The sequence below is a fragment of the Vidua macroura genome, chromosome 11 (assembly GCF_024509145.1).
Source record: "Vidua macroura isolate BioBank_ID:100142 chromosome 11, ASM2450914v1, whole genome shotgun sequence".
Lineage (NCBI taxonomy): Eukaryota > Metazoa > Chordata > Aves > Passeriformes > Viduidae > Vidua > Vidua macroura.
Window position 1 is genome coordinate 917,891 of NC_071581.1, and position 24,594 is coordinate 942,484.

General features: G+C 51.8%; 1 protein-coding gene and 1 long non-coding RNA gene across 2 annotated transcripts in view; both read right to left on the reverse strand.

Annotated features, from left to right (window-relative positions):
- Nucleotides 1-354: 354 nt before the first annotated feature.
- On the reverse strand, nucleotides 355-1,586 carry LOC128812882 (uncharacterized). The gene is made up of 2 exons (XR_008438864.1): nucleotides 1,520-1,586; nucleotides 355-733 (listed from the first exon to the last, which is right to left on the reverse strand). It is a non-coding gene; the product is annotated as an uncharacterized LOC128812882 (long non-coding RNA).
- Nucleotides 1,587-1,638: 52 nt separating this feature from the next.
- The window catches only part of LOC128812984 (hydrocephalus-inducing protein homolog), a 42,066-nt gene continuing 19,110 nt past the window's right edge, over nucleotides 1,639-24,594 (reverse strand). Inside the window, exons 18-51 of the mRNA XM_053987712.1 lie at nucleotides 23,832-24,071; nucleotides 23,371-23,575; nucleotides 22,727-22,894; nucleotides 22,259-22,423; nucleotides 21,061-21,191; nucleotides 20,494-20,622; nucleotides 20,017-20,221; nucleotides 19,415-19,556; nucleotides 19,069-19,141; nucleotides 17,404-17,751; nucleotides 16,768-16,926; nucleotides 16,165-16,352; nucleotides 15,807-15,989; nucleotides 15,448-15,567; nucleotides 14,025-14,184; nucleotides 13,748-13,920; nucleotides 13,393-13,591; nucleotides 12,622-12,721; nucleotides 11,955-12,054; nucleotides 11,352-11,520; nucleotides 10,834-11,072; nucleotides 10,439-10,508; nucleotides 9,608-9,812; nucleotides 9,013-9,245; nucleotides 8,287-8,438; nucleotides 7,177-7,369; nucleotides 6,464-6,572; nucleotides 5,627-5,881; nucleotides 5,139-5,281; nucleotides 4,576-4,797; nucleotides 3,222-3,382; nucleotides 2,609-2,709; nucleotides 1,885-2,065; nucleotides 1,639-1,651 (exon numbers count right to left, since the gene is read on the reverse strand). Of these exons, the coding sequence (XP_053843687.1) occupies nucleotides 1,639-1,651; nucleotides 1,885-2,065; nucleotides 2,609-2,709; nucleotides 3,222-3,382; nucleotides 4,576-4,797; nucleotides 5,139-5,281; nucleotides 5,627-5,881; nucleotides 6,464-6,572; nucleotides 7,177-7,369; nucleotides 8,287-8,438; nucleotides 9,013-9,245; nucleotides 9,608-9,812; nucleotides 10,439-10,508; nucleotides 10,834-11,072; nucleotides 11,352-11,520; nucleotides 11,955-12,054; nucleotides 12,622-12,721; nucleotides 13,393-13,591; nucleotides 13,748-13,920; nucleotides 14,025-14,184; nucleotides 15,448-15,567; nucleotides 15,807-15,989; nucleotides 16,165-16,352; nucleotides 16,768-16,926; nucleotides 17,404-17,751; nucleotides 19,069-19,141; nucleotides 19,415-19,556; nucleotides 20,017-20,221; nucleotides 20,494-20,622; nucleotides 21,061-21,191; nucleotides 22,259-22,423; nucleotides 22,727-22,894; nucleotides 23,371-23,575; nucleotides 23,832-24,071 (5,634 nt within the window). The remainder of the gene's footprint in view (nucleotides 1,652-1,884; nucleotides 2,066-2,608; nucleotides 2,710-3,221; nucleotides 3,383-4,575; nucleotides 4,798-5,138; nucleotides 5,282-5,626; nucleotides 5,882-6,463; nucleotides 6,573-7,176; nucleotides 7,370-8,286; nucleotides 8,439-9,012; nucleotides 9,246-9,607; nucleotides 9,813-10,438; nucleotides 10,509-10,833; nucleotides 11,073-11,351; nucleotides 11,521-11,954; nucleotides 12,055-12,621; nucleotides 12,722-13,392; nucleotides 13,592-13,747; nucleotides 13,921-14,024; nucleotides 14,185-15,447; nucleotides 15,568-15,806; nucleotides 15,990-16,164; nucleotides 16,353-16,767; nucleotides 16,927-17,403; nucleotides 17,752-19,068; nucleotides 19,142-19,414; nucleotides 19,557-20,016; nucleotides 20,222-20,493; nucleotides 20,623-21,060; nucleotides 21,192-22,258; nucleotides 22,424-22,726; nucleotides 22,895-23,370; nucleotides 23,576-23,831; nucleotides 24,072-24,594) is intronic.

Below are 24,594 nucleotides of genomic sequence, written 5' to 3' on the forward strand. Positions count from 1 at the left end.
CAGTGTATTCCTTGGTGTAGCTTAATTAAAATTTCTCTAGCAATTGCTTTATTCATTATCTGCCTCCCTTCCCTGCCCAGCTGTGACCAGAACTACAGCAAAGGGGAAGTGCCTACAGCCGAGGAAAGGCTGTGGTTTGGTATCTGGTTCTGTTTGTTGCTGCTGCCAGTGGTGGTGTTTATTTGCCTTGTTACACATGCTAGTAAAAAACTGCTACTCCGTTCCCCATATCATTGCCTGAAAGCCCCTTAATTTCAGTTATAATAATTTGGAGGGAAGAGGGTCTACATTCTCCATTCCAGAGAGGTCCCACAGATACCTGTCTTTGCAACCAAGACAATCTGACAATTAACAATTTATTGCCAATTGTTTAATTAACAATTAACGAACAATTGATTAACAACTAACAATTAGTTAATTAACTTAGGTAACTAAAAGGTAAGTGAGAGGTCTTCACTGGAGCTTGGAAGGGTAGCTGCAGAGGTCTCCGGTGAAGGGTGGGAGACCATCAGCAGCAGAAGAGACGATGTTGCCGGCTCCTGCCGGATGCTCCAGCTGACACAGATGCTGTCACTCAGGTGGTAGTTTCCCGTGCACCTGCTTCTCGGGTGTCTGGCCTTGCTCTGTCTGCCGTAACACAGACTCTTCAAGTTTACCAAGACTCTTCTCCTCCCGGGCTGTGCCTTTCAAAATCACCCGCACCCTCTTCTGAGTTGGCTTCAGGTTAGGAATCCTAGGAAGAAGGGGACTGGTATTAGCCTGACGAACATTCCCAGCCAGCCGCTTTTCTGTCTCCTTGCAGAGCACACAGTGTTGCATCCTCTCTCTGTGCAAGCAGTGAGCAGCAGATTGAACAACTGCACTCGCTGCATGGAGGCTGCAGAGGTGCAAGGACAGGAACATGACCAGTTAAGTGCCTGGGGACCAACTACAGCACACGAGGTTCCATGTAGAGAAGCAGGCCTTGCTTGTCCCAAAGGAAGCAGAGCTAGGGACTGGCTGGTCCCCAGATCTCTCGTTCCAGATTTTGCAACCCTCCAGGAGCTTAATGTTTCATACAGTGTCTTTTCCCAGTGTCTCCCTACCAAGGCCAGACGATGATCTTTTCGTGCTCATGTGGGTGTTTCTGCTGCCTTCTCTGGGGCTGCCTGGCTCCAGGCCCACCTCCCCATCCCAGTCAGAGGGACTGATGGGAGGGTGTTAGGGGACGAACCAGGCTGTGCTTGGTGATGCCCAGCAATAGGACGAGAGGCAATGGGCAGAACCTGATCAGGAAATTCCACCTGAACCTGAGGAAGAACTTCTTGCCTGTGCAGGTGCCAGCTTGCCCAGAGAGGGTGTGGAGTGTCCCTCACTGGAATCATTCCAGAGCCCTCTGGACACAACCCTGTGCTCTGGGATGACTCCACCTGAGCAGGGAAGTGGGACCAGTTGACCTACTGTGGTCCCTTCCACCCTGTCCCACCCTGTGATTCAGTGATACCCATCAGTAGCATGAGTTGGCAAAGATGTTTCCCACCTGCACAGCACAGTGGCCTTAAAATTCCCCACACACTTTGGGGAGAACTGCGCATGAAAGGTCTGCTCTGGCCAGGAGCAAGGACGCCACAGGAGGGGTTGATGGAGAACAGTGGCACGTCATGGGTGAAATCTGGGAAGATTTCCAGGGAGGAACTGACAGGCTGCAGAGAGACATGCTTTTGCTTTGAGCGGTGTTTCTTCTTGGAAGGATCTGGCTGCTTGGGCTGCTGCTGCTGCTCAGAGGGCTGCTGCTGCTTGGAATCCTGCTGCTGCTGCTCGGAATCCCGCTGCTGCTGCTCCAATTCCTGCAGCAGCTGCAGCCTCAGTTCCTGCATCTCCTTATTCTGCCGCTGCCACTGCCACATCCAGTCCCAGCGCCACTGCCGGTCTCGCCGCTGCTGCCGCAATCTGGCTAACCGCAGCCTCCTGTCAGGCCGCCGCTGCCGCACTTTAGGAACTATCTTAGGAGGATGTTCCAGCTCCCACCAGTAACTACGCAGCAGCTTTCTGCGATGCTTTACAGTTTCATCGGAGAGGAACCGACCTGCAGGGAGGAAGAGGACACCTTTCAAAGACTTATGCTCCAGCAACTCTGCCTCCTGCTGCACGTAGATGGGAGAGCTGGGATGCACTTGGAGCAGCTCTGGCCAAGAACTTTATTCCAGCAGGAAATAGGGCGTCTGGAGCAGAGTCTCTGCCTGCAGCACACACTCCTGTGCCAAAGCTTTTAGACAGTGAGAGTTGCTTTTAGACAGTAACTTTGCATTTGCCCTGGAGTGAGGAACTGCACACAGACAGTGGCTGCAGGGCAGGTCACTAGTTAACACAACTGTTTTTCCCAGTCTCAGACTTCTCAAAGAGATGACCTGATGTCCCCCTTCCCAGTCCTGACCCAGCACGTGGCTCTCCCCAGATCCTGGGTCAGTCCTTTGCAGAGCAGAAGTGGCAGAGCAAGAACAGAAAAGGCTGAAAGGCAGAGAGGGACAAGGAGAAAACTCTGCAGCTGCAGCTGGGAAGATGCTGATGAAAGTGGACGTGTGGACAAGGATGAAAAAGCAATTCATGTTTTGGGGTGAAATGCCCTTACGCATCAGAGTGAATGAGAATGGCTTGTTCACTGGTTCTCTATCTGCGGCATAATCCCAGGAGTACTCCAGGGCTTCCTTCCCTGCGTTGTGAATTTTGAAACTGAAAAGCAAAAAGGAGGAATAAAAAAAAAAGGTCCAATAAATATAAAGCAAATAGTACAGTAACACTGTCTGAGGGACTCCTGGTACCACTTTCTGCTGAGGAGCATCTTCTTCCCCAGGCAACCCTGCCACGCTCAGACTGCTGTCCTGGGTGGCCCAAAACAGTATTTCCAAGTCTGGATGTTTAAGAGGAAAGGGCCAACATGGTGCCCAGGACACCGAAGCTAAGGGGCTTGCTCTGGACTTTAGGCCTTGGTTTGACTGCAAACTTATTCTTGAGCAGATGAGGACAGGTGACACGCAGTGAAAGCAAACCCATGGCTGTTCTCAGCAGAAAGGTATGGCAGCATTGAACCTCTCCTGAGCACCATCTCCTGCTTGGCTTTGCGTGCACATAAATGGGCCTGTGCTGCTTTGGGCTGGGGCAGAGTTCTGGGAAGCAGGCACTGGGCCAGCCCTGGGCAAAGGCAGCTCCTGCTCGCAGGGCCCTGCCTGGCCTCCAGCACTCACGTGGTTGTCCTTGTCTGGGAGGGCTGGGTATCCTTGAACTGAACCACCATCGTCTTCAGCTTCAACTGCTTGTGGGCAGCAACGGCACTGAGGTACACCTCGGCCTCCTGGCTGCTCTCCTCCACCACAGTGTGAGCCGGTTCTGGGTCTATCTCGACCACCTGCAAACAGAGAAGGGAGGAATCACTGAGCAGAGCCCAGAAGGTCTGGCTGAGAAGGGGATCTTCTGGCCTCCAAGATCAGCCTCATAGAGGGACTAGAAAGGACCATTCACTTTTACTTCCCTGGAAAGATGACAAAATTGGGACTGCTCTGCTACAGTACTTGTTTCTACCCAGTGATCAAAGCAGTCACTACCACAGCTGCTAATATCCCCATGGAGACTACAGCTGGTTTCCAGTCCCTGTACTTCAACCTTGTAGAGGGACTGACTCTTTTCCTGGTCCCCTATAAATCCAGCAGGTCTCAAAATTTGGTTTAAGTTCCCCTGCTGGAGCTCTGTAGATGGAGAACCCCAAGACTGAAGAGTTCTAGAAAGCACCTTTTTCTTCTTGTCTTAGGAGAAAGTGCTCTCCAGATGTCTTGTGTGGAGCAACAGCCACACTGCTGGGAGCTGGGGATGGGCATTTTGGGATGTGAAAGATCTCACTTGGAAAGTCTCCAACTGCAGACATTCTGATAGAAAAGAGGATGGTTTAGAGGCCTTAAAATGGTCCAGAAACTCAGAAAGAGCCTTCACCCAAGATGAGTGTGCGTGGCAATAGTGACAATAAAAGCAAGAGTCTCTGGAGATGATCCTTCTCCGGACTCCTCCATACTGTCATACCGTGCCTGGGCTACTCCATGATGAGACAGATATCCCACACAATACAGAGACCACAACCAAATTCTCTGGTATCCGGGCAGACAAAACTTGGAGTTCACCAGCATGTGCAGGAGAAGTGGATTTCTCTCCACTTTAAAAGAAGAGACAGAGTGCAGCAGACTTAACTCCTTGTTGGTGAGAAGGCACCAAATGAGATGAAGAAATTTCTGCCACCATAAAATAGGATAAAATCATAAAACATTGTCCCCCATTCAACATGGGCTGCAACACTTGTGCTTGTGGCACAGACTGATGGTTTGTGTGTGGCTGAAGGTCTCTTGTCAAAAGGCTTCCCCTTCTCGTGTGAGTGTGTCTGGTCACTGTGCATCCACCTCTCCCCTGGAATGCACTGCTGGTGAACCTCACAGCTGTCCAATGTCCAGAGGAAGCAGGAGCTGCTCAGCCAGCAGTGATGGTGTTATGGTGGTTATTTTTTTTTTTTTTTTTTGTAAAAGCTGGGTTGGCTTTTTTTGCCATTTTGCTTCTTACCTTCTCTATTTTAGGGAATTTGTCTCCCGGGTCTTTCCTGGTGGTACTCTTCCATGAGACAGTGCACTTTCGGTCATCCCAGTCAGGAACCTCCCTTTGTGGCAGCTCAAAGTTGATCTTGGTCACCTTACATTTCACAAGGTGCCTCCTGAAGGTGGCTGGGACATCTGATTTCAAAGTCACTGTGATGTCCTTGGCACGGCGAGGACAGAGGTGTCCCACCTAGGGAGAATCAGGGAGTCAAGAGCAAACTGGAAGCACTGCCAAAGGCAGGACTGACAGCACAAGGGACTGATGTGGTGAGCAGCTGTGCCAGGAATCTGCACCTCAGAGTGGATTTATGTGAAGTTTGATAGACAAAAGTATGACCAGAAGGTGCCACCTCCCATAACATGAAGCCTTTTCTGCAAGGCTGGCAGCCTTGGCCCAGCCAAGCCAGTGACTGCCTCTCCTACATGGCACTGGAATGGGCTATCAGTGGTACGTGAGGACTCCCTGCCAGCTCCTGGGAACAGCAGGGCAGGGCTTGAGCAATGGGAAAAGGCAGAGCAGTCCACGCTCACCTTGGGGGAGAACTGGAATGGGGCGTCTGCCTCCCACTCAAAGCGCATGACCTTCCTACGGGTGTGGTTGGTGATGGTGAAGGTCCTGCTGCAGCGCTTCCCGACAAGACAGTCCCCAAACTGGAGGTGATTCATTCTGACAGCTGTTAAGGAGGAGAGCAAGGGATCTCAGCATGCAGGGAGCTCCACCTGCCCCCTTCACGTGAACAGACCCCTGCATGTTCAATACTTCCTCCCAGAGGGAGGAAGGCTTGGAGCAAGGAAGTTCCCCAGGCAGTTCCCCATCCCACCACCTTCAGGAAAACATCCTGACACATCCCTAAGCCTGCGACGTGCAGCACAGCACACACTGCTCTGCATGCATGGCTGCCATGCCCACAGGACACCAAGTCCCGTGGGTGACAGCCCAGGCCTGGCTAGAGGGAGGACACACATGAGCAGACATTTTCCTCTTCCTTGCTCCACCTTGGCAGCTTCTCCTCTCTTACCATCAATGATGTCTTTCTTCAGACTGCTCTCAGCATTCCCCTCCATTGTGTCTTCCTCTAGGCCATCGAGGGTGAATTCATCCTTGTGGCCTTCACCCACCAGCTCTACTAGGGTTTTGTTAGAGCACATGTCCCCCATGAAGAGACAAATCTCCCCTTCCAGACGTCGAGCCCGCGTGGGTTTGAAAATGACATCAAACTCTGTCGATTGCCCGCAATGCAGAAGGAAGAAAGGCTTCTTCGGGGGCTTGCTCTCTGCACAGCAATGGAAATCAGAGTTAAGTGATACAGCTGTACAGAGGAAATAGTTCCATAGGATATATGAGGAATAAGAGGTTGAAACCAGCTGCCTTCTAAGCACAGGTTCTATCCCCAGTGGTTCCAGACCCTCTTCCTATGTTCACAAGACTGCCACCTCCAGACACATCACCACTTAAGCAGCTTAACCGCAGGCTGATGCCCAGCCCTCATTCCATCTGCTTCCAGCCAGCTCCAGCCATATGCAAAGCTGAGCCAAAGAGTGCTTTTGGCTTCTGCTGGCTGTGTGCTCAAGGGCTGTGTCTGTTCAGGCTGGTACCTTCCCACTTGCAGCAAATACTTCAGAGGGTCCACTGAGACAGTCCCCCACAACTCAACCCACCATGTCTAGAAGAACAGAAGACTTCCTACAACTGGCTAGGAGGAAACCCTGCAAGAAAAGCCCCAAGAAAAGCTTGGGGGACAGAGAGCCCGAGGAACGACACTGTGCCTAACATCTGGCTGCTGCTCAGAGAAGCCAAGAGCAGGGCACACGTTTTCCCTCCGTGCATGATCACACTTCATGGTTAATGAACTTACCGTTTCCAACGGAGTCCTCTTCCACATCTTCAGTGTGGAATATCCTGAGTGTGGAGGCCCTGCCTTTCAAGAAGAACACTCCATGCTTATCCTCCAGGTGTAACATAATCTGAGAAAAGGGAACCCAGAGCACAACGATACTGGTGAGTACAGGATGGCACAGGGACTGACACCGCAGTGCTGCTGGTCCCGCATGGGAACCCAGCACCTCTCCCACTACAAACAGCACTTAGCACAAAAGTTAAGTCAAACCAGCCTAGAAAAAAGGGTGTTCAGAGGCATCTGGATAGAACTGACACAGAACCAAACAGGACAGAAAGTAATGAGCAGAAGGTAATGAAACCACATCTAAGTCTACTTAAAATGTAGTGAACTGGGAAATCACACGTGTCCATGAGAACAAAAGGTGACCTGAGATACATATATATATATATGTATGTATGTGTATATATATATATATATATATATATATATATATATATATATATATCTATCTCAAATACTTCCACCATCTTTCTTGTGTTCAACTTAAAGAAGAAAGACTGGATGGAAAATTTCCAAGAACTCCCTTCTTGGAGAACAGATGTCAGTCACTTGCTTAAAAAGAATTTCTGACACCTCTTCCCAGGTCTGCCATGTTTTCTGGGACCCGTCCCCTGTGCCACAAGCACTTGTTCCCAAACCAGGCCATCCCTTGAGCAGGTCCTCCTCACCTTGACAGGTATGCTGCCGTTGTTACGGATGACCAGGGGCAGCGTCTCTGAATCCCCCAGCCGGAGCCTCTTGAAGCGCAGCACGGCGTTTCCCCTCTCGCTGCGAGCACTCGGGCACACGACTGTCAGCTGCGGCTCGTGCCCCCTCCCGCTGATGGTGAAGGTCAGGGTTTGGGGTTTGATTTTCACAGAGCTGCAGGAGAGGCACAGAAACAATTTCAGCTGGCACTAACCCATTTCTCACTGGGCACGCAAAGCAGCAAGGGCCAGAGTGTTTTCCCTGCCTGGTGCCCCTGTACCCCACAACACAGCCCCCCCACCAGCCTCTTCCCAATCCACTCAGGGCCATTTGCAAGAGGAATCTGCTCCAAAGAGCCAGAGCCTTCCACAATAACAGTTAAAAATAATTTCACTTAATTAAATCATGCACTACAGCAGGTAAATGAGGCACCAGATGAGATATGGCAAATCCCCTGGCTGCAGCGAGATGAGACTTATGCAACAAGCAAAAGCACAGCATGAAAGCAAGAAGGCAAAAATACATCATCGTCACCATCAGTAAAGATCATTTCCAAGAACAGTAAAAAAGCAATTGCTTATTAGCAGTTAGACTTTTCTTGTTCCAATTCAGCCACTAAAGGGTTGAAGAAGGGCAAGTCAAAGCCCCAGTACACAGGTCCCAGGGCAGAGGAACTAGGCTCCTCTTTCATACCAGCTCCAATCACTCCACAACAGCTTAATGAATGCCAGGTAATCACAGAGGATCATCTCATTTTACAGAAACAAAGAGGAAATTGTCACTGCTGACTTGCTGGTACAGAAACTGCTTCATCTAAGCTTTTGTCCTTGGAAACCCCCAGCTCAGCTGCAGCACATCTCAGTAACTTCTGGTTGCCCACCTAATATTTGCCTGTCTTTGTAATTCCTCATACAGGCTAAACCATCAGCCTATTTTTTCTTTCCTAAGAGTTACTGCCTCCCAGATCATCTCATGCCAAGTACTCTGCCTAAGGCTACTGAAAGCATTAATGCTAACAAGAGGTCTGTTCCTTCCCAGGGGAGAGGCAGCTATCAGTGAGGCCTCCCCCAATATTTCATAGGGTCAGTTACCCTTTTGGGATGACAAGGGAAGCCGTGAATGTGCAGTTGTAGTTCTGCTCATCTGGCGGGGTGAAGGTCACCGTAGCAATGGCATAAGATGAGCCAGGAACGGACATCTTGACTGGATCCAAATTGAAAATGTTTTTGATAGTGATTTGTTCCTTGGGGGAACCCAGAGAGCAATGTTAGGAGAAAACACCTTTCAACATGACACAGTTTTGTACATAAATGCATTACTGAGAACAGCCCAGGACAGTGTGTCTTCCTGCTTCCCTGGGCAGGCTCTCTCCCTCCCAGGGAATGCTGCACTGTGTGTTTTGAGCGCTGGCAGCTGCCCCAGCCTATATGGGAGATGGGCACTGCATGGAAGACCCTGCAAATAACCTAGAACTGGCCTTCAAGGAGGAGGAAAAGCCAGGGAGCCTGAGGAAATGCTCTGCTTTAGCCCTGGCATGTCAGTTCATAACATCCCCTCTCTGCGTGTGCTTCCAAGAGAGGTTCAGAAGGATTCCATTCTCCCACTGAAGACCCAGAGGTGTGAGCCAAAGCCTTGCCCGAGACATGCAGAATTCCACACAACTGTTTCCCTGGCTCTGCTGCTCTCCCCTGCAGTTTGACCTGCACTGAGCTAGCCTAGTCTGGGCCACAGGAAGCAATCTGGAAGCATCTGGAGACCAAAACAGGCTCTCACACGGCCCTTAGAGGGTAACCACCACCTTGGCCTCCTGTCCTTACCTTTCCAGGCAGGGGTGTGATGGAGAGGACCACGTCACATGGCAGACTGCTCGCACTATAGATACTGAAATGAGCTACAGCCTCTTGCCCAACCAGAACATTGTTGAAGATGAATCTGTTCTCATCTCTGACAAACAGGCCCCTGCCTTTCACCGACTGCATCTTGTGTCTGAGGTCGGTGCTGCTGCAGATCGGGTACTCCTTGAAGATTAACGTGACATCCTCAATGAGTCCTGTGGACACACCGGAGGGATGAGCATGGAGAAGCCTCCCTGATGGGTTTATCTGGACCCTGCTGGCCTCTCAGAAGGCTTGATAAGCCCTTTCTGCCCGGGTGACTGCTAAACCCAGCCTTGGGTGGGGGAGCTGGCTGTGAGGATGGAGCTCAGCCTTAGAGAGCATTGCTTTCTTTTTATCCTTCCATGCATCCCTCTCAGCCTGGGAGGGATGAGTCCAGTGGTGGACTTGAAGAGGGCTGGAACCTCTGAGGATTTTAAGGTGGGACACCAAGGCTAGCGTGCCTCTCTATCCAAGCAGCAAGTGTAGGTGCTGATCAGCAGCAGGTGTGACCAAGGGAACTGTGGGCAGTAGGTACCTGGGACGCAGGACTTGGCAATCAAGGTAAAGGGAATGCCGAGGGGATTGTCCTTGGGGTCTCTGCCCAGGATGTCAATGTAGAGCTGCTCCTCACATGTCCCCTCCTGCTCTGCGAGGCATTCCACTGTGATCTTCTGCTGGCCCCGGGGACGGATGGAGCCGGAGCAGGGGGACACCGTGAACATGCCAAGATTGAGGTGACCCTGCAGAAAAAGTTCCAGGAGAAGCTGATGGCTAATAGCTGTGCCTCGAGCACCCCAGCAAAGAGAATGTCCTGCCTTGGCCTCCAGCTGGGCCCAAGCACCCAGTCCCAGGGCAGGGAAGGATGAATCCATGGCCCAAAGGCAGCCCCAGGCTGAGAGCAACAAGCCAAGAGGAGCTGCAAATCTGTCCCAAGTGGCAGAGAGAAAGGAGTTTGAGTGTAAAGAATGAAGGTGGCAGCTCTGATCCTTCAATCTCCATAGGTAACACAGGAGAGCAGAAATAGCGGTGAGAAATGACGGGAGAGAGGGAGGGGACTGGGAAGAAGAAAAAGCAATGTTGTCTGAGCTCTGTGGACTGGGAGTTCAGTGGGGGATGTTTTTGCTTCTGTGGTGTTCACAGACCTATGCTGGCTCGCAGCTACCAAACACAGGACCTGCTCCCCTCTGTTGACCCCACAACTCCAGGTCAAGAGCCAGAGAACAGGACTGCCAGGGGGACTGAGCAGACACTGGACTCCATCCTGCAGACCACATCCCACCCTATGGTGATGAGCCCCCAGCCTGGGCACAGCAGCATCTTCTCATATCCCCTGCAGCAGCACTGCTGGGGAGCAGGAGTCACTCACCTGTGTCAAGGAGCTTGATTTCTTTGCTGAGTGCTTTGTAGGCAATGGAGCAGATTCCCCTTGCTTTGAACTGAGAGGAGAAAGCAGAGGTATGTGTCATGCTGAGCGCCCCTGCCTTTCTCTGAGGCCAAAGCTGGCCTTCCTCCTCACAGAGGAAAGCCTTTGTGCTCCTGATGGCTCCCAGAGAGCAGCCTGCAGCTCCCATTGCTGGACCGAGCAGCTCTATCACCAGCTTCATACTACACATGCGGATACCGAGGCCTTTTTCTGCCCCCTCTCCCCAAGCCAGGGATGCAAATGGACGATAGCCCAGGTCTCGTGGCTGCCTGCCACATACCAGCCATGGGGGGGTTGTGCCTCCTCAGACAGAAAGGGTGGTGCAGGGCTTCTCGTACCTTTTGCTTTCCAATGCAGATGCCTCCTTGGGTGCTCGGTGGATGCGGAATTTGAAGCCGAGCATGCCTTTGTTCTCCAGCACGACAGTCTGGGTCTCCTTGGTGCCCTTGATCACGGCACCGAAGTCGATGGGTGAGGCAGGCTCAATGCTGTACTTGCTGTACTCAGCTTTTGCTGACACCATCACTGGGATGTTGGTGACAACCTGGCCTCCTTCACCTGAGCTGGCATCTATCACCTGTGTCCACAGGAAGGGTGGTAAAGAAAGCAAAGAGGCCAGCCTCTACCCCAGTCCCCAGCCTCCACCCCAGGCCTCCAGTGTAGCCCTCCCGGTTTAAGCACCTCCTCCAGAATCAGATTCTCAGCTCCACTTAGGAAGCCTCCCAAATGGTTTTGAAAGACTTTGTTTGTGTAAGCAGGAGAGAGGATTCTCCAGTTAAAGGTGTCCGTTAGACACCTGTCCTGTTTACGCTCCCAAAACACCGTGTGATAACACAGCCTGGCCCAGGCAGCTCACCTGGCAGTACAGGATGGGCTTGTTCTTGAGGAGGATTTCACTTGTGGGGTGGAAGAGTATCTCAATATTCACACCAGGCTGGGAGGCAGTCAGCATGCCTGACTGAGGCTCAACAGTGAAGTAGGATGCCATGTTTTGCATCCCGGGACCTGCACCCTTCAGCGTGAAACTGGGGAGAAAGAGAAGGAATGGAGATCTCTGCAGTTAAAAATATAGGTGCCACCAGCACAGCCAGGACTTTGCATAGGACCAGAAAAAAAAGGGAGAATCCAGCTCTGCTCAGGGAATCCTGGATCTTGACAGAGAGTGCAGACAATCACAATGTTACTGCAAGAAACCTTGACATGGAATTTTTTCATTCACTTCTTTACAGAGTCTCAGAAAGATAAAGGAGGTGACCATCCAAGAAAGTCAGTGCAGCTGAGCTGTGAAGAACTGCTGGTTTGGGGCTGGATTCTCTGGTAGAATAATTGAGATTAGAGAGCTCAGGTTTTGTATTTACCATGAGGTTGCCAGCATGGAAACATATTCTAGCCATTGACAGAGGGAGAATGCAGGCCTGGGAACCCAAGGAAATGCTCACTACCAGGCAGCTGGACTCACCTGTACTCAATGTTGTATACCCCTTTGTTCTTTAGACTCAGGACTTTCTTCACATTATCCAGGACATTAATGGTTCCAAATTCCAAGCTTCCATCTGAACCTGCAGAAAAGCCACAGAGCGAGGTCAAACACGGTATTTATGAGCTGCTGCAGAATACAACAGGCCACAAGCTACATGGAGGTCTTGGCACAAAACCCTTTCCAGCAAGTTTCCATTCTTGGAAGTGTTTTCCAGCTACTTGTCTGCCCTTTCTCTTCTCACTCAAAATATCTGCAGGCTTAGTAGCTAAGGAGCTCGGCTCCCATTTCCTCGCTTCCAAGCACAAATCCAATTACTTTATATGCTGTGCTGAGCCTGTGGGCGTTGCCAACTGCCTGTTCACATCACTGTTATTTCAAAGCCCCCAAATCCAATCTGCACATGAAGCTGCACACTTCAAAGTTCAGAGGGGAGAGACTTAAGGCTGTCAGTTCCCTGACAATGCTTTATTTCATGCAGGTTGCAGGGTACGTGCTTTGTGGCATGTATCCATGCCATCCTTGTATCCCATCCCATCCCATCCCATCCCATCCCATCCCATCCCATCCCATCCCAGTGCTTTGGTCGCCCACCTCCCAAGGTAATGCAGTGCACCTGGACTGCTTTGTTTGGGAGGCATCCACTGACCTTTGGGCATGTCAATGCTCAGAGAAACCTCATAGACCTTTGCAGAGATTTTGATGTTTTCAGCCTGAACAATCCCCAGGACATTTTCTGTATCTGAAACCTGAGGCAGCAAGAAACAAACACTGTTCAGATTATTCTTTTGGTAGGCAGCCTGAAAGTCCTTGTCTCTGCTGGCTGCTTCCCCTGTGGCCTCCCTGGCTTCACAAGCGTTGGCGGACTCCCAAGCTTTGCTAACCCGTTCCTCTCATGGGCTGCCCCAGTGGGATTCTCCTGCAGTAAAAAACCCTATCAGCCCAACTCTGCACTCCTACAGCAGGGAATGCTGCTGCTAAAGCATCCTTGGGAGGCACAGGGGTGTAAGAACAAGCACAAGAAGTGTGAGGTGTCTCAGAGCAGGTGGCATTGACAACCCTCTCTAATCACCTAGCCCCCTCTCTGAAATGCAGTCCCTAAACCATGGGGAACAAAATCCCACAGGGAGAGTTTGTTGCACTATGCAAGAGCTTCAGACAAAGTCCAGGAGGAATGTCGAGATCACGCTGCAGTCTGTACAACCAGACAACAACCTTCAACCATTCACAGGGACAAGGTGGTTGTGGTACAGGCTCAGGATGCAGTGTCTGGTTATCTGGGGGGATGTGGATGCACTGCACGTTCTGGCAAACGCTGTGCAGAGGCAGAAGTTGGGGTCACAGCACCCTTGTGTCTGTCAGGTGCAGCTCTTCCTGACCCTGTCCCTAGGAGCACACGGCTGCTCACAGTCCCTCTCACCTCTAGTCGGAGGGTCTTCTTAACGCTGCCAATCTGCCTGGCCTTGAAATGCACTGCCACTTCAAACTCTGAGCGGGGATCAATGGTGCCTTTATCTTGGGACAAGGAGAAGTCCTCAGCAAGGTCATCCAGCCCATTGAGCTGCCAGGCCATGGGCAGCAGGTTGTCGTTTCTCAGGACCAAGGTCCTGCTGTCAGTCCTGCAGAGACAGGAAGGCACTTGGCATCAGCTGCTGGATGCTCACACCAGCCTCGCCACTGAATGCAACTTGGAGCAGCTCCATCCGTGCCCTGGAAACCAGAGTCAAACGTTTTCTCTTTGTCACAAGTTCTGGAGTGCTTGTGGGATGACTGACCTGTGCAGAAGCAGCTTGCCAAAAGACAGCGCCAGGGGGCTGACCTCCAGCTTCACGTGCACCCCATGGCAGCACAGGCTGAAGACCACTGGGTCCGGGTTCTTCCCAATGCTGCAGAAGAGTTTGTCTTCCAGGAAGCCAGGGGAAGTGGGGTATGCCCAAATGGTCAGCTCCTGGACCCAACCCCACAGGAAGAAATCAAAGAGCTCTAGGTGTGAGCAGGAGGAGCAGCCCTTGGGCACTTCCACGGTGCCTGCCCTGCCTGCCCTTCTCCTACCTGCTTCTCCTTTGGTTTCAGTGCCATGCTGGGAGGGTCCAAAAGGAACGTCTCTGCTTTCCCATCATTCTCAAAGGAGAACTGGACCTCTACGTCCATGGGGGAGTTGTTGAGGATGGTTATATTCTCCGAGTTGCCGGGACAGTTCTGGGCCTTGTACCTGTCCAGAAAAGGGGAAAAGGCTGCAGAGCAGACTGTTGCCTTTGCCACACACCGAGGAGAGCACCCTGTGCACCCGAGGAAGTGGTGCTGGAAGACCCTGCTCTAACAAACAAGGGAGGGAAATGGATCCCAGTCAGGGGCATGGGCGTGTGCTCATCCGTGCTTTACTCTGATGCCTTCCCCTGGACTTGGCGCCTCCAGCCCAGAAGTCTGATGATGCTCAGGCCACTTCAAGAGTTTTTAATACAACGTAAATTCAAAGGTGCCTAGAAAAATAACAGTACACCAGGCACATGAGTTCTTTTCCCTTCTTCCTTGGGGTGCCTTCCCTGCAGGGTATAAAGAAAGGCTTTTGGAAAAAGAGTTTAGCTAATCTCTTTCATAAAAGTCATGAAACTGCTTTGGATTTCATGGGTTAGCTCAAAGTCTGAGAAAGAAATATAAAGCATCAATTCCCAAGAGGAATGCAAAAAGATAACAAATGACCCTTCTCTCAGGTGTGGAAATAACTTTGGAGTGCAAGGGTTAAAGAGGCAAACAGAAATCCCAGACCATCCATCAACCTGGCTAAAGATTGTCTGTTTTCTTAAACTATTTCAATTTCATTTCCTTGGGGTGTCAAAGTAGACCTAGCCCTCCAGAACTCCCATGAAGACAAGAACTTAATGTGAATTTTTTTTTTTTTTTTTTTTTTTAAAGCGACAGTAAAAGTAGAAGTACACAATAGCTTCAATGGCAACGTGTTTAGGCAGACTTTATCCAGCAGTGAGGATGCAATGTCATTACAGGAAAATTTAATTCTTGCTGTACGTTCCCCCCCGACACCCACTGGCAGGTCAACCATAAAATCTTATTAATAATTACAGATTAATGAAAGGTTTACAAAACCATCTACAGAATAATTGCTCGATCAGGCTACCTGCAGAGCTCAAGGCACTTCAAAAACCCCCCTAAAGTTCATTTCCTATGGGTTGAAGCTGACATGTGGGGGGACACAACAGTTGTCCCCCAAGTCACCTTTGGACTGGCAGCAGCATGCGGCTCTGGCCACCAAGGCGGCCACCAAGGCACCCACTGGGCAGGCAGAGCAGCTCCGCCAAGGCTCATTTGCCTATATCTGCTTAGGTTCACACATCTGTGGTCCTTCAAACCCATGTGTCTCCCAGGACTCTGCCGGGGACTGCCCTGGGTTGTGCCACCAGGACAGCCTGTCTCTCCAGGTGTGCCCAGAAAAGTACAAGGCCCAGCAGGGAGCACATACCAGTCTCTTGATTTCCCACACAGCAGCGGCCCAAAGTGGAATTGCTTTGTGCTCTCAACATATTCCTTGAAGATGATTTCATCTTCCTTCATGGTCTCCCTCCACTGTGGAAACACCACCCTGGGCAGGAAAGTGGGGAAGGAGGAGCTATGAGATGCTCCAAGCAGGAAATGTAGTCAGAAAGCCATAACCCTTCCTGCAGGCTGAGGTACCATCTGCCTTCCCAGCTCCCAGCACAGTCGGAGGTGCTGGGTGACCTCAGGCAGCACGATCTGCCCAGGCCAGAAGCCCCAAGGGGCAGCCCTGGCTGTGGTTCAGGGGCAGCTGTGGTGTGGGAGGCTGCCAGGGGCCAGCCTTACCGTGGGTTCTGGCTGATGCTGGGGTACAGGCCGGTGCCACAGCAGGGCAGCTCGTACTGGCGCTTTGTCTGCACGAGCTCAAACCTCAGTGTCTGCTCAAACTTCCCTGGCTTTTTGGCGGAGAACTGGACCTTCAGTTCCACCTCACCGTGGGCAGGCACTATCCACCGGTACCGTTTCAGCCTGGCAATTAAAGAGGAGGCTTACAGACGCTGCTGAGGAGCAAACGAAACAAGGAGGGTGCACTCGCCATCCCACGGAGGCACTGGCACGGGGTCGCTGTGGAGCTGGGGATGATGGACCTTGTTTGGCAAGAGGACCAAGAAGGAGAGGCATTGCCTCCTCCCGTGCAGCTCACCTGAGGAATTCTGTGGGGACTGAGGCACTTTCCAGTGTACTTTTGGATCTTGTTGCAGAGGAATCCCGGGGACTTTCTGTTCTCCGTGTGGAGATCTGCTTCTCCTTTGCAGAGCTGTCTCTGCTGGCTGCTTTACCTGTCTTTGGTCGGCCCTCGGCAGAACTGCCCTTCACATCAGGGGCCTTGGCCTAAGGGGAGAGAGAAAAGGGAGGGAGAGGTGAGCCCTGAGACATCCCTATCCTGGAAAGCAAACTGGGGGTTTGTTCACCAACGGAAGAGAGAATAAATAAATAAGTCCACCTGCCCATGGACTTGGTCTTCCTTGTTGGTGTTTGTTTTGCCTAGGACACTCCCCCTCACTCAGACCCTCTCCTCAAAGGAAGTTGATGGTTTTAAGTGATTTTTTTCCCCTCTTGTCTTACAGAACTGCTCTGTCTCCAGCAGAGCTGTCTCTTTTGTCCCATCCCTGACAGAAAGGAGACCTGCAGACACAGGGCCCCATCACATCTTCACTACCTCTCCACCATGATCCTTTTCCATCCAACCTGTCCCCCATGTCCCCATCTAGCCTGGTCCCTGCCCTGGCACCACTGGAGCACCCACCAGACTGTCTTCCACAGCAGCACCTCCCGGTGCCACAATGGCGAAGGGCTCCACGCGCTCTGCAGAGGCCAGCCGCTCCTCTGGGTACTCGACTATGGAGAGCACAGCAGCAGGGGGCAGGGGAGGCCCGTCGGGATGCAGTCCCACATGTTGCAGCACCTAAAACAGAAGAGAAAACCCTGCTTATACTTCTGTCACCTTCATCCTCACAACTCCTTCTTTAAAGGCACTGAGCTTCTGACAAGGGGGTTTTTAATTTACATGAAGTACAAGTGCTTTGTTATGCCCAGTGGGGTGAGCAAGCTCCAGAGCAGAGTCAAGAGCTACAAGCAGGACCGGGAGAGAAACCTCCCAAGTGACTCAGCTGAAGAAAACAATGGCTGTGAGCTGCCCTGTCCTGGGGCCGTTTATGACTTCCAGGCTGGGAAACTCTGAACAGATGGGATACTTGTACACAGAGCACTCCCACTTCCTGCCCATCTGAGGGATGGTGATAACTTCCCCATCCACACAGATGATACAGAGTCATTGTGGAACATCATCAGGGACCTGGACAAGGCTCTGTGCCATTATCACACAATGCTCCAGGGCCCAAGACCACGACAAGCTCAAGATCTGAGCCTTGCAGGGTGTTACCTCGTCTTCCGTTGGCAGCGTCCCATCCCTCAGGATCTCCCTGATCGTGGCCTTCGGATCTGAGACCTGGATGTCCAGGCACGGCACCCCGACATGCTCGTCTCTGACTGCCCCCTCTGCAACTTCGCTTTGCATCTCCAGCTGAGATGACTGAAGACTCCTTTGGTCTCCACTTTTTTGTTCAGGCTTCTCCACCTTCTCCTGAGGCTTATTGGTCTTCTGACCTTTCTTTACAGATGAAGACTGGGAGTTGTTTTCCTTTGGGATCACAGGTAACTGCATGGTACCCTGAACCCTGTCCCAGTAGGAGGAAAGCTCTGCAACGTTCTGCTGTGATGACTCATAGATCTGAAACCTCAGGATCAAATTCTCCATCTCAGATAGGTCCTCTGGGATTTTGGTTTCCCCCTTCTTTGGGGCCTTTGGTTCCCCCTTCTCTGGGATTATGATTTTGCTCATCCTCGGGGCTTTGTATTTCCACTTCTCTGGGATTTTGGTTTCCTTCTTCTCTGGGGGTTTGGTTTCCTCCCTCTCTGGGGATTTGGTTTCCTTCCTCTCTGGGGATTTGGTTTCCTTCCTCTCTGGGATTTTGCTTTCCTTCTCCTCTGGGGCTTTGGTTTTCCCCTTCTCTGGTTTTGGAGGTTGCTTCCCCACAGAGACACCCTTCTTTTCCTTCTTCCGCTTCTCTTCCTCCTTCTGCCTCTCTTCTCCCTCTAAGGCTTTGCCTCCTCCTCAAGCTTTTGAGCCAGCTGCTTCAGTTGCCTTCAGCAAACAAAATAGAAAACATGACTGAGAGTCACCACCAGACACTCGGGCTCACTAGTCCTCGCTGGCCCTGCACTTCATTCCTTGACCCTGAGGCCAGGCAGAACCGTGAGACCATTTCCCTGAATTTTCCTCAACCCACAGAGGTTGGGAACATCCCAAGTGAGGGGATTGGTGGAAGGGGACCTCCAGGACCAGCCAAACCTAAGCCTTGCCATCATAAGGTCTTGACTGTGCAACCTCCCTCTTAAGGCACAGCCAGACACCTCCAGCCCACTGCCAAAGGCTGATCCACCAGCTCTCTGCGCTGATGCCTGAAAATGCCCTTTGTCTCTTTGATTTCCCAGTTTAAAGCAGATCACAAATTGCTAACGTCTGCTTATCCCTCCTACAATTCTTACTCAGCTCATTCAGCCCCCTTCTCCCTGGGCATAGCCTGCTCCTTAATGAGACCAATCCTATCAGTCAGAAAGCAAAGGCTGCAGAAACTCCTCTCCTGCAAGACAGGCTCTTGTCAGCCAGATTTCCTGCTGGAACCTGCTGTGACTGAGGCAAACTAGTGCTGTCTGCCATGGAAGCTATTTGAAGCAGCCCCCTCCGTCTCCTCTCCATGAAACCAACTTCAGCCTGGGCTGAAGGAAGTCCTGATACACAGGCTTGCTTCAAGCAGCCTCCCCTCCCAGCTGCACACTTTGCCTGAGCTGGGCTGCCTTGCTGGAGCAGAGCTTCTCCTGTGCTTGCCTACTGCTGCAGCTGAAGGGGAGCCTGAAGGACGTGAGCTTTTATGGGTGGTGTCCCACCATAAGGAGAACCCTGGCAGATCGGCATTGCAAGGACTTCATCTGTGGCAGGACCAGGATCCAAACCAAGGTTTGGTCTGTGCCCCACACCTGCCCATACCACAGTCCCACTGTTTTGGTGAAGGGAGATGATGAAGAAGGTGCCAATCGACATCATGGACTTAAAGACACTTCTGCAGGCAGTGCCAAGGCAAGCCCAGAGCCCAGGTCCCTGCAGGCAGCATCTAAGCCAGGAGGGCTCACCACTAAAATAGAGAAGAAGGAACTTCTTCTCAACAGAAGAAGGTCCTTCTTCTCTTGGGAGCCAGGGAGCTAAGAGCGGCCATCCCTGTGTTGCTTCTGGCCTTTGCTATCCAACACCTCTGAGCTCAGAGTCCTTGGAGCAGGGAAGCCCTCCAGGGACAATGACCCACGGAAGAGCAGTAACCCATGGAAGGCTTACTCACCTCTTCCTCCGTATGCGCGCCCATTCCAGGAATATTTTATCCACTTCTGCTTTCTTCTCCTCAGGGAGGGCGTCATACTCATCCTCAGTCATTTGCAATAAAAGTTTTCTCTTCCTCTCAATAGCTTTTTCCCACTGCAGTTCTTTATCACAAACCAGAGGAGAAACCATGAGTGACTGCAAACAGACCTGGGTGCTCTGGGTCAGCTGCAAGGATTCACAGCTTTTCCTGACCCAGCCTGTCATACCAGGAGATATTGGGGAGCTCATATCCCTGCTCCAAAATTCAGACAATCCCCCAAACTATGGCCAGGCAGTGAGGTCCTGGGCTTTGCCTGGCTTAAGTGCAACAAGGCTGAGGAGAGTTGTTTGTCACTGAGCTACAGTAGCTTGCACTTGTGCCCAAGCTTTTATGTCAGACATTAAGGTGAGTCTTAAAACCTCCGATCTCCTGCAACTCTGAGAGGAGTGCTGGTTACACTGAGGCAGAAGGTGGAAAGATTAATAAAAACATTTCTTACAAGCTCTGCTGCAAACCCAGATACACAGAGATAAGGTTGAGGGCTTGAGAAAGAAGATTTGAGAGGGATGGAGATATCTCACCTTTCTTCTCTCTTTCAGCTTCCTTCCTCTCTCTTTCAGCTTCAACCCTGGCTTTCCAAACAGCATAATCCTGATGCAGGTTCAATATGAAGATATGACGACGATTTTTGACAGCTTTGAGTACACAGAGAAGAGAAGATTCCAGGCTGCTTGCAAAGAGGCTTTCCAAGCCATCAAAGGCCACTCCCTTGTAGCAGTCTTTACACTGTGAATAAAGGGAAGAGCAAGTCAGCCATTGCACGCGGGGGGCTCGCAGCTGCACCGTAAACCCAGATGTCACCAGCTATCCTTGTTCCAAGAGCAGCTTGGATCTGTCCTTAGGCTCTGCCAACTAAGGTCAGCTGCAACTTGCCCCAGGGCTCCCTGCACACAGTCCAGGATCCTCCAGCAGCACGTACAGACCTCCTCCTCTCCGAGTTGTACGCCAGTGCTGTCTCTCCGGAGCAGGAATGTCTCCTTTTCCCCCACCCCACACACCTTCAGCCTCTCACTGAGGATGTCCACCAGCAGGTCCTCGGGCAGCACACAGCTCAAGCAGTTCAGCTCTTCCCCATGACTGCTGCTGATGTTCAGCTGCTGCGGCGCAGGAGCAGTGGAAACTGTGAACTGCAATGTGAGCCATTGTAAGGAAAAGAAACCACGGTGGAAAGCCCTGAACAACTCCCACTGCTGGGCTTGGAGCTGGGGCTCCTCCCTGGTGGAAACTAGAACAACCCTGCAGTGCAGGCTGCGGGCTCCAGGGGATGGTCCTGGAGGGCCCATGCCTTGGGCAGCAGACAATGCCTTGGGCTTGCAAGCCCCCAGTGCAGCCTCCCAGCACTTTGCTCACTGCCTGCAGCCACACTAGCCAGGACTGCACTTTGCCAGCAAACCATTGAGAGCCAGTGGAGCTGTCTGCCAGAGCACATTCCCAGCCCAAGTCACGGCACTATGGACCCACATACCAGGCCCTGGCTGGCACAGAGCCTCCACTGTAAGCAGCCCCTGCCCATCTCAAAGACAATGCAAAGGTCCCAGACATCAACCAGGGCAGATCATGTTTACCTTGGTGTCCTTTTTGTCGAGTTTGCTGCCTGGCTCCTTCTTCTTTTGTGCTGAAGGGGTCTTGCCTTTGGCATCCTTCTTGTTGATTTTTTCCCCAGAGGCTTCTTTATTCTTGGTCAGAGACTTTTCACCTGCACAGGGGACAGATGGCTCAGAGGGGCTTTGGAAAGCAAGCAGGCACCTTTCACTGCAATGGGCACAACCAGACTTTTCCCCAGTCTGCTGGGCACTGGGAGCACTGTTTCCCAGAAGCAGCTCCTTCCCTTCTTCTCTTACCAGCAGGTAAAGCACACCATCCCATATTTGATTTTAAAGCCAGCGCTGTGTCCCTCCTAACAACTGTGCACGCAGGCGACGCTGCTCGCACAGCAGTTCCCCTGCGGATCGAGCCAAAGATTCGTCCTCCAGGAGCATTGTTGCCATAAACTGCACCCATCCTGCATTCTCATGTGGAGACCTGCAGCCCTGCCCCACTTGCATCACCTGTCTCCACTGAAGCTAAATCCTCCTGTGGGAAAAGCCCAGCTGGGACCCAGACTCTTCTCCCTTCCACCAGCTCCCAACCCAGCCAGGTTCAAAACTGAGCAATGCAAAACTTCCCCCTGCACCGAGCCAGGTCTGGCCTCACCCTGCAGAGCTCAGGGTACCAACTGCCCAGGAAGTTTCGTAGAAGTCTCCAGTCTCACATAGAGAACAGCCCAACATGCAGGAGCTGTGTAACCTGACAGTGGGCATAGGTAAATCTCTGGAGAAAAGAGCTCATCTGGAGCATGTCTCTCATTGGAAATTCCTCTGGGAGGCTGTCCTTCCCTTCCTCTCGTTTGCGAGGTTACACTCATAGTCAGTCCTCTTGTGCTTAATGAGCCACTTCAGAAGGTTTTTTCCTTGTGCATGAGGAGCAAGCTCAATTCAGCTTTGAGGAAATATAAAATATTTGGGAAGGAGACAGGCATGCTTCACCACCCCTAGAAAAACGAACATGTGCCCAGAATGGCAGCAAAGGGGGCTCTAAAAGAACCTCTGACTGAGCCCTTCCAATTGATTTCCTTTTTTTGTTTTGTTAGGCTAGCCAGTGATGCACTTCAGCCATGTTCCCCTAAGAGACCCAAGGACTGAAAAACTGCTGCTCTGAGTAAGCAGAAGTGGACAGTCATGGTGGGTTTCTCAAGCACTGGCTCTGGGTCCTTGCCAGCATTACCTTTGTCTTTGTCTTTTGTCTCCATGGCAGCCTTGGTGCAGAGCTCCCGGGCACAGAGCCCTGCTGGGCTCCCATCGTTGGCCATGGCCTCTTTCACCACGGTGTCAATGGACACGTAAGCAGCATCATAATACTGACACAGGCCTGCTGCTATCTCTGTCTTTCCTGAGAGAGAGAGGGGGACTGCTTGGTGACACTGGCACAGGAGGCACTACAGGGACTACAGGCCCTGGAAAAATCTCCAACAAGATTTCAAAGTTAAAAGGGCAGTGGGACAGCAAGTGTCCCTCCAGGGGAGGCCATGGGGGAGGCAGCTGCAGCGTGGGTACAAGCTCTGAAGTCTAGAGCCAAGAGGATCATCTCCATGTCCTGTTCAGCTGAGGAGTTTGCCTTAAGCACCATGGCCCACCAGGATGCGTTCCTCCTGCTTGCCCCTCTCCCTGCAGCCCTGGGATGCAGCTGACATACCTGTCCGGGGTGGCCCATGGAGGATGACAACAATCCCTCTGTGCTGCTGCGCTTCACGCCTCTCTGAAGACGGGTCAATGCCCAGGTGGCGCATGACAGCCCGAGAGATGGGACTGCCAGTCACTTTCAGCATGGACTCAGGACAGAATGTGAGAGTCCTGCGATGTGCTGCAGTGCAAACCAGGGGGAAAAGTCAGCCTCCTGCCGACATTTGATCCTCACCATCCTCCCCATCTCCTCAGATCCCAGGAAAGGAGACTTGGTGAAAGCAAGATGAGCTTGTTCTTTTGTTGCTAGGAAGGTGCAAATATAAAAGAGCCAGTGATATTAGACCTAGTCCTGCTGGCTGAGGAACTGCTCCAGTCCTAGTCTTTGTGGCTAAGGGACACAAGGGAATATCCTGATTATTTCCCCAGTCTATAGCAGGCAGATAGGAGCTTGCTTTGTCTACACTCAGGGTTGGTAGAGGATGCCACAGCCCTTCAGCCAAGAGTTCCTCCACCAAGCTGGGGAACAGGCAGCTGCTAAAAGCATGGGCTTGCCCTGGAGAGCAAGGTGACAGAGAGTTCAGGGTGTATGGGCTGGAGTCCCAGCTGTGACCACAGTCAAAACAGACACCGCCAAACCCTCACTGTTTTTCTGACCTGGTGCTGCCTTGCCCTTGGCCTTGGCCTCAGCCTCAGCCCTGGCCTTGGCCTCTGCCATGGCCTTCAGCTCTGCCTGTTGAGCCTTCGGCCTCCTCTGTGCTTCATGGTCCTCCAGCACCTCTGGGGGCAGCGTCTCACCCACGGCACGTGGAGGCATAAAAAACCACTTTTGATACTCGGACCCCACTGCCATCCGCAGGATCTGTGTGTGTAGGGAAGAGAAGCCATATGCAAGATTCCTTTTCTTGCCTTTCATCACACAGACTCAACAAACCCATTTTCTGTCTCCTCCCTTCCTCCCAACAACATGAACTCTTTAGTTTAGGTCCTCCCACAGCATGTCAGCAGAGTTGGCTTTGCCCTGGGATTGCCTCCATCTCCCTGGCACAAGCCTGGGAATGCTGCAGTGCTGTGAAGCTTGGGCAGCATGCACGTGGGGACCAGATCTGCCTTCTCACCTTCTCCTCCTCAAGGTACTGCTCATCAAAATCCAGGGAGTAAAACTCAATGGGGAAGTTGCATGGGTTCTTCACCACCACTGTGGCCTCCAGCCCATCACTGTCCACCAGCATCCATCCCATCTTTAGTGCTGGGGGGCTGAACTCCAACCGTGGCTCCAGACCTTCTCCTGAGAGGTGCAGCTTTAAGTGACTGCTGCTCCCACAAATGTTAAGCTCCAGCTCATTCCTGTAAGAGCTCTGAAAAGAGGAAAGTGCAGAAAACACATCCATGAAGTCCCAGGTGACAGGACCCCAAATACCACAATGCTTGCCCCAAGGTCAGGGTGTTATCAGTCCCTCCAAGGTGAATGGAAACCAGATATTTACTTCTGCTAGGGACTACAGCATCTGTAGTAGTCTGGGTCTGAGTAACTGGGATGAATCCTGGTGTGCACTGTAACTGGGTATTTGGTAGCAGATGGATGTACGACGGACTGTCAGGTGTTTTCACCTGGTCACGCAGGAGTGCAACGCTCATGGGAAGGGCCCTCGGGGTTACAGTGTCCAGACACAGTCCTGGCACTGCTGCATCAGGCAAACACCAGCTCCAGGAGAGAGGCAAATGAGCTCTCGCTGGCTAGAAATAAGGCTCATCTTCTCTGCTTAGTGCTCGGCTCTGGTCAAAGCCAGACAGAAGATGGTTACATCTCTTGAGCAATTAAAAGATCCCTGGGACTGTTTGTGGGCACAGAAGCACTTGTGTCCATGCTGGTACACACTG